Source organism: Impatiens glandulifera, chromosome 1, assembly GCF_907164915.1.
Source record: "Impatiens glandulifera chromosome 1, dImpGla2.1, whole genome shotgun sequence".
Lineage (NCBI taxonomy): Eukaryota > Viridiplantae > Streptophyta > Magnoliopsida > Ericales > Balsaminaceae > Impatiens > Impatiens glandulifera.
Window position 1 is genome coordinate 20,822,914 of NC_061862.1, and position 7,706 is coordinate 20,830,619.

The window sequence follows — 7,706 nt, forward strand, 5'->3', positions numbered from 1 at the left end:
ACTATTAAATTGCAAAATGACACTAATGAGATTCTATACTACATACAAATTTCATGTTTGAACTGCTTTCTAATGTAGATTACATGCTAACATATATATATAAAAAAAACTTAATAATACTCCACTGGACTCGGCGGGCAACTCTCCTCCGACCCAACATCGGACCGTCTATAAGCTACCGGAACAATAGGCGGTGTAGTGCATCTCAAAAGTGCCCAATTCACACCTTGAAAGAACGGATGTTGTTTTATCTCCAACGCCCCCATCACTGACCCTAATCTCTTCGCCGGATCCTTCACTAATAACTGCGTCACCAAATCCTTAGCAGCCGCCGGCACTGTCGTCTCTTTAGGAAATTCAAGAGCACGTGCCACAATGTTAGCCAGCGTCATCTCATTATCCGGGCCCCTAAACGGAGTAGTTCCATACAAAAGCTCGAATATGAAAATCCCCAACGTCCACCAATCAACTCCGGCACCGTGTCCCTCGCCGGAGACGATTTCCGGTGCTAAGTACTCGTGGGTCCCGACGAACGACATAGAGCGGGCGTTGAGTGGTTCGGTTATGAACTCCGGGTTGAAACGTTGTTGGGTGTTGTTCTTGTTCTTATTGCGGCGGCGTTTAGGGTTGAAGCAGGAGACGGCGGGGACTATGCAATTGGGAATGATGCATGATTTGGATGTGAAATGGGATGTGGGTTCAGAAGGGTACTGTTTGGTGCGTGTTGGGTCGGTGATTTGAGGCGTGGAAGGAGAAGAATCGTTGCATTTTAAGGAGAGATCGAAGTCGGTTAACATGATGTGACCGTCTGATCTAACTAAAACGTTTTCGGGTTTTAGATCACGGTAGATGATTCCCATCATGTGGACGTATTCAAGAGCTACCACTACCTCTGATGCGTAAAACCTGGAGAATCCATTCATATGAAAAAATACTTAAAAAATTCTGAATTCATTCATAATCTATCTAGTAGGGCTCATTTGAAAACATTTTTAGAAAAAAATCAAGAAAATCTATAAGATAAAACTAATTAAGAGGGATTTTTTTTTAAGGTGATGTTGGTTATTTGGGGACTAGGGGCTTGTTCTTTTTGTTTTTTTTTTAAACTTAACCCAAATCAATTTTCTAATCAATCACTTCTCAACAATCACATCACTTATTTTATTAACCAAAATACCCTCTATTTTAAATTATTATTTATTATTTTATTTATATATATTAATATCCTTTAAGTCTTTTTACCAAAAATAATCACCACTTTCTTAAAATCATCACCAATCATTATTTTTTTCTCCTTCTAGATTTTTTAAAAAACCCCAATTCGAACAAGACCTAGGTTTATTGGGTTTTCAAAAATATATTTGGAGGAATAAGGGATTTTTATTTATATTTTATAAAAGTAGAGTGGGAATATTTTATAATTTAATTGAAAAATGAAATGATTAAAAAAATTAGATGTGATATATAAAATTTAAATAAAATAAATACATTAAAAAAACAATATCAAATAATCTACTAGATCTTCTTTTAGGGGTGAAAAGTACCTAAATCTAGAAAAAAGAATAATAAGAAAAGCTGAAAGTAAACTCAAGGTGATACTTTTTGGAAAAAAGAAAAAAAAACTCTAATGATGATATTTTTTTAGTTATAGCCTTAGAGCTTGTCCACTTGGATTATTTATAGATTTTTTTGGTTGAATTATATTTAAAAAATAAGTTATTTATATTTTTAATTAGCTATAAATATAAAATATGAGTATTTTAAATTAAATAATAAAGTAACAAAATCCAAAAAACAAAAACATCAAACAAACTGTTATAAGGCAGACTAGAGCTCGATTCCTGACCCACTATCTCTAGCTTGATTCCTGACCCACTATCTCTGTAGTCTATACTGTTACCTTCTTTAGTAGGGTAAATTCAAATAAAATATTTATTTTCTATTATAAATAATATATTAAATTAAAAGTATGATTATTATTGTGTGTATTTGTAATTTTTTATATATTTTTCTGTTCAACCAGTCCACGACACCTACTATGTAAACAGAACATGATAGCCGTAGGATGGGATTGAGATCAATCACCATTGACATACCATTATTCTTTAGAAAGAAAACAAATAAATAAATAAATAAATGAAATGAAATTCTAACATGCGCACCTGGCGGCAAATTCATGAAACCGACGGCAAGGCTGTCGTTGCCGAAGAACATGGAGGTCGCCGCCGGGACAAAATTCCGTCAATAAACACGACCAATTCGGAGATTCCAATGCTGCGTAAAGTGTCGGAAGAAACGGATGTTCCAGCATTTCGAGAATTTCTCTTTCCGTTCTCGCTCGTCCTTCTTTATTACGGTTCGTCAGTTCCTTCTTATCCATTACCTTCGCCGCAAATAACGGCACGTCGGCTTCATCGACGGCGACGGCGGAGGAGGAAGACTTTACTACGGCGAGATAGACGGCGCCGATGTCACCTGAACCTAGACGCTGTAGGAAACGGAGATCTGAGAGTGATAATTGACCAGAAGTGGAATCGGATCTGATTTGCTTGATCGCGCACCAGCGGGGATCGTCGCATGATATGACGCGAGTTCTGGAAAAGAAGGAGATGGCGGAGGAAGAGGCGGTTTCAGAGGCGGAACTTATACTTGTGTTGATTTCAGTGTCGGTGGTTGTGGAATTGAAACTCATGCTTTGTAAGTCGTCGGGAAGGTCGTCTAGCCATGGCTCCATTGATTTGATGATGGATGAGAGAAAAGTGAGGTACGAAAGTTTGAAGAAGGGACTGTAATAAGTTAGAGAGTCGAAAGAGAAGGTGGTCTTATGGGGACGAGACCGGTTTGAGCTATTAAGGGATTGATGGGGCCAATTACTGGACCTGGTGGCCTGTCTAGTTCCCTCCGTATTCTATGCTATATGTTTCTCTTTTTATTATATTAATTAATACTTAATATATTTTTTAATAAGTAAAAACATTCCTTCAAATACAAAATACATTATAAAAAAAATAATATTATTTTTGTTTTAATTTGCGTAAATTATAATCCTTTTGAACTTATAATCTCGTCACTTTTTAATATATTTTTATTATCATTATTATTATTTTTAAAATTTTATATATATATTTATATAAAATAATAATAATAAAACATATATATCTTCACTTTTACATTTTTTACATGCAAATAAAGGTTATATTATAAATTTACTATATTTATATATATTCTTTTTATTTTATTTTTATTTATTATTTAAAATAATATTATTTTTAAACATATTAATTAGAATTATTTTAGATAACAATAATAAACAAAATATTAACAAAAAAAAATTTAAATGTAATTTACAATCTCATTATTTTTTTTAATTTTATAATTGTTAAAAAGTTTATTTAATTATAATTTTTTTTTATAATAAATAATGAATAAAAGAGTATATAAAGAATATAAAATAATAATTATTTATTTATTTTCAAACCTATGTAATTGTTTCTGAGTATAAAAATCCTGGTATTTATTGTTTCGGCGAGACTAATATGTAACATATGAATCAATGAATTATTCGTGACATATGTAATTGGAGATTTTGTAGTTGAGAGGCTCTTAATTTTATCGGGGCATCAGGTGGGATTCTAGTAATATGGAATGAGGATTTATTTGAGAAAATTGACGTTAATATAATTCGTTTTCTGTTAGTATTCAGTTTCGTAACCGTGGAGATAATTTTTGATGGGTGTTTTCGGCGGTGTATGGACCTGTGCTTTCTAACTTTAAGTTTGATTTTTTCAATGAACTTGTGGAGGTGACAAGTATTTGGGATCTACTTATTATTTTTGTGAGGGATATGAATGAAGTTAGGGTTCCTTCTGACAAAAAAGGGGCACGAAGACTCACAAGGCATATGCGTGAGTTTTATGAGAAAATTGAAAATTTAGAGCTCGTTGATTTGCCTTTGGAAGGAGGACAATTCACATTCAGAAGAGGTAACGGACATGATGGGAGTGTGCAATCCCGCATTGATAGATTTCTTGCGAGTAACTCGATCTTCCGTGGTGTATCTAATGTATTTTAGAAGGTCTTACCGTGGACTTGTTCCGATCATCGTCCTATCCTTATTGAGCGGAAGGAGGTGGTTCCAACTAGTCGGCCTTTCAGATTCAAGAACAAGTGGTTGATTATAGATGATTTTATCTCGAAGGTGGAAGGGTGGTGGGCGAGGGAGGCCGTGTTTGGTTCTCAATCCTCTAGACTATTTATTAAGCTTAAAAATCTACGAAAGACGCTAAAGAGTTGGTTTGTGGGGAATCGTGCATTGTTTTTCTCCAAGGTTGAGGTTCTAAGTCGTGAAATTTTATCAATTGATGGTGTAGAGGAAGTTCGTGATCTCTCTAGTACGAAAATTTCTACACGAATTCATTTAGTGAGCGAGTTGCTTGAATTATGTAAAGAGGAGGAAATTGGGGTGAGACAACGCAGTAGAGCGATTTGGTTGCAGGAAGGTGATAAAAACACCAAGTATTTCCATGGCATCTCTAAAGTATAAGCGAGAAATAACATTATTAACTCGATATCCATTGCTGGTGTCGTGCATGAGAGCGAACCAACTATATCTAATAATATTATTCAATTTTACAAAGATTTGTTTCAGGAACCATTTCAGGTTAGACCAAAGTTGAATAAAATAAGTTTTGCATCTATAAATACAAATGAGAAATGCATGTTGGAAGCTCCTTTCTCTATCGAGGAGGTGGATGCGGCAATATTGGATTGTGGTAGTGATAAGTCCTCCAGGAGTGACGGTTTTACTCTAGGGTTTTTTAAAAAGGCTTGGGAGTTCCTTAAGGCTGATATTATGGCGGCTAAGAATCACTTCTATCGATTTTCATCTTTTGAGAAAAGTTAGAATTCTACGTTGATTGTCCTAATTTGTAAGGCATCCGGTACTATCGACGTGAAGAATTTTCGACCCATCAGTTTGGTTACATCATTTTATAAGATTATCTCAAAATGTTTGACAAACAAAATGCGTGGAATTTTGGGTATGGTTATCTCTGACAATCAGATGGCTTTCATCAAAGGCCGTCAAATTTTTGATGCGGCACTAATCGCCAATAAGTGTATTGATTCAGCTAACTCTAGAGGCGATAAATGTGCTTTTGTCAAACTCGATATCGTGAAAGAATATGATCATGTTAATTGGGAGTTTCTTTTTGATATTATGGGTAGAATGGGTATGTGGGAGAAATTAATCGAATGGATTAGATTTTGCATATCGATGACAAAATTCTCTATTATCGTGAATGAGAGTTCTCATGGTTTCTTTGAAAGTTCAAGGGGTTTAAGACAATCTTATTTGTTATTGTCATGGAAGACCTTTCTAGAATGATGTCGTTTGCTGAGGATGCGGGTTTGTTTTGTGGGGTGAAGTGCGGTGTGAGACGATCTCCGTTCTCTATGTCTCATTTATTATTTACAGATGACACTCTTTGCATGATTCAAGCTACTGAGAGAAATGTCAAGCACCTTCGTGACATTCTTTGGTTATTTGGAGCGTGTTGAGGATTACGTGTTAATTTGGGTAAGTCTGATATCTTCTTCTTTAATTCAGTTTCGTCTAGGAGAAATATTAGATCGGCTTGTATTCTGGGATATAAAATTGGAACTTTTCTGTTTATGTATCTCGAGATCCCTCTAGGGGCTAAATCTAGATCTTAAGTTTCTTGGGATCCAATCATAAGTAAGATGGAGAGAAAGCTTCCCATATGGAAAAGTAAGATGATTTCTAAAGGAGGTAGACTAGTTCTTATCAAGAGCGCTCTTTCTTCAATGCCAACTTATATGATGTCTCTATTTGTCATCCCTAAGTCCGTGGTCGTGAAGATAGAAAGAATTATGTGTAAATTCTTATGGGGATCGTTTGATTCCTCATTTTCTCATTTAGTGAGTTGGGATAAGGTTAAATTAATAAAAGAGTAAGGGAGACTGGGAATCCACGATCATGTTTCCTTTAATAAAGCTTTATTATCTAAATGATGTAGTAAATTTGCAACTGAGAAAGATAGTATTTGGGCTAAATTAATTAAATGTAAATATGGTTAGGATAAGTCTGATTGGTTTACCAAAAATTCTTATAAACCCGTGGGTTGCAACATCGGGGGGGGAGTATTTATGCCACGTGGAAGGTTTATCGGGAGTATTTGATTTTTATTATGGGTGATGGAAGTTCGATTAGTTTTTGGGACGACACTTGGTGTGGTGGTATATGTTTGACGAAAGTTTTCCCCGAGCTTGCTTCTATTTCTATTTGTAGAGATTTATTAGTCAAAGATATGTTTGACATTCGGTCTAGTGGTTTTGCTAATCATATCAGATATAGAAGAAGATTGAACAGTGAGAAAGTATGTCCAATGACAGACTTTTGTTAATGGTTAGAAATAAGAGGTTAAATCTGTCTTCTCGGGATTCTATGCGGTGGCGTGATCTGAATAACTTTCATGTAGGACATTGTTACACTTTGTTCAATAAGGTTAACCCGATTGATCTTTGTTGGGAAAATTTATGGGAGTCTAAAATGCCTACTAAGATCTCATTTTTTTGTTGGAGTGTTATTCACGGCGGAATTCTCACTAACAATAAATGCATGAAAAAATGCATGATTATTGTGAGTCGTTGTCGTATGTGTTATAAAGAGGTTGAGACAACTTCTCATATACTTTTACATTGTCACGTTGTTGCAAGTATATAGAGTCTTTTATAGAATTTGACTAGAATACAATGGGTTATGCCAAAAACTATTAGTGGCTTTTGGGAGGCATGGATTGGGGCGACTAAAAATGAGAGACTAAGAAGATGGGTCTCTATCCCTATAATTTTTGATGAATTATCTAGTCGGAAATAAATCGGAGAACTTTTAACAACGAAAGTAGACCATTAAGGATTATTCACAATGCCATTATCATGACGATGTCGGAGATTAGATCCGGAAAACCCGTGGATTCGTGTGGAGATCTTATTGCCCTTCTTGAAGATCTTTGAGTCAATTAATTATTATAATGTAATAAAATGATAGACTTTTGTTAATGGTTAGAAATAAGGGGTTAAATCCGTCTTCTCGGGATTTTATGCGGTGGCGTGATCTGAATAACTTTCACGTGGGACATTGTTATACTTTGTTCAATAAGGTTAACCCGATTGGTCTTTGTTGGGAAAATTTATGGGAGTCTAAGATGCCTACTAAGATCTCATTTTTTGGTTGGAGTGTTATTCACGGCGGAATTCTCACTAACGATAAATGTATGAAAAAATGCATGATTATTGTGAATCGTTGTCGTATGTGTTATAAAGAGGTTGAGACAGCTTTTCATATACTTTTACATTGTCACGTTGTTGCAAGTATATAGAGTCTTTTGTGGAATTTGACTGAAATACAATGGGTTATGCCAGAAACTGTTAGTGGCTATTGAGAGACATGGATTGGGGCGACTAAAAATGCGAGACTAAGAAGATGAGTCTCTATCCTTATAATTTTCTGGTGAATTATCTGGTTGGAAAGAAATCGGAGAACTTTTAACAATGAAAGTAGACCGTTAAGGATTATTCACAATATCATTATCATGACGATGTCGGAAATTAAATCCGGAAAACTCGTGGATTCGTGTGGAGATCTTATTGCTCTTCTTGAAGATCTTTGAGTCAATTAATTATTC

General features: G+C 35.0%; 2 protein-coding genes across 2 annotated transcripts; one reads left to right on the top strand and one right to left on the bottom strand.

The window, feature by feature from the left end:
* Positions 1-2,759, bottom strand: LOC124921526 (serine/threonine-protein kinase D6PKL2-like). Its single transcript, XM_047462197.1, has 2 exons — positions 2,163-2,759; positions 1-906 (listed from the first exon to the last, which is right to left on the bottom strand). The coding sequence occupies exons 1-2, from the start codon at positions 2,732-2,734 to the stop codon at positions 111-113; spliced, it is 1,368 nt and encodes a 455-aa protein (XP_047318153.1). The 5' UTR covers positions 2,735-2,759; the 3' UTR covers positions 1-110.
* A 1,085-nt stretch (positions 2,760-3,844) lies between these two features.
* On the top strand, positions 3,845-4,903 carry LOC124920525. Its single transcript, XM_047461028.1, has 3 exons — positions 3,845-4,063; positions 4,199-4,537; positions 4,649-4,903. The coding sequence occupies exons 1-3, from the start codon at positions 3,845-3,847 to the stop codon at positions 4,901-4,903; spliced, it is 813 nt and encodes a 270-aa protein (XP_047316984.1).
* The last annotated feature ends 2,803 nt before the right edge of the window (positions 4,904-7,706 follow it).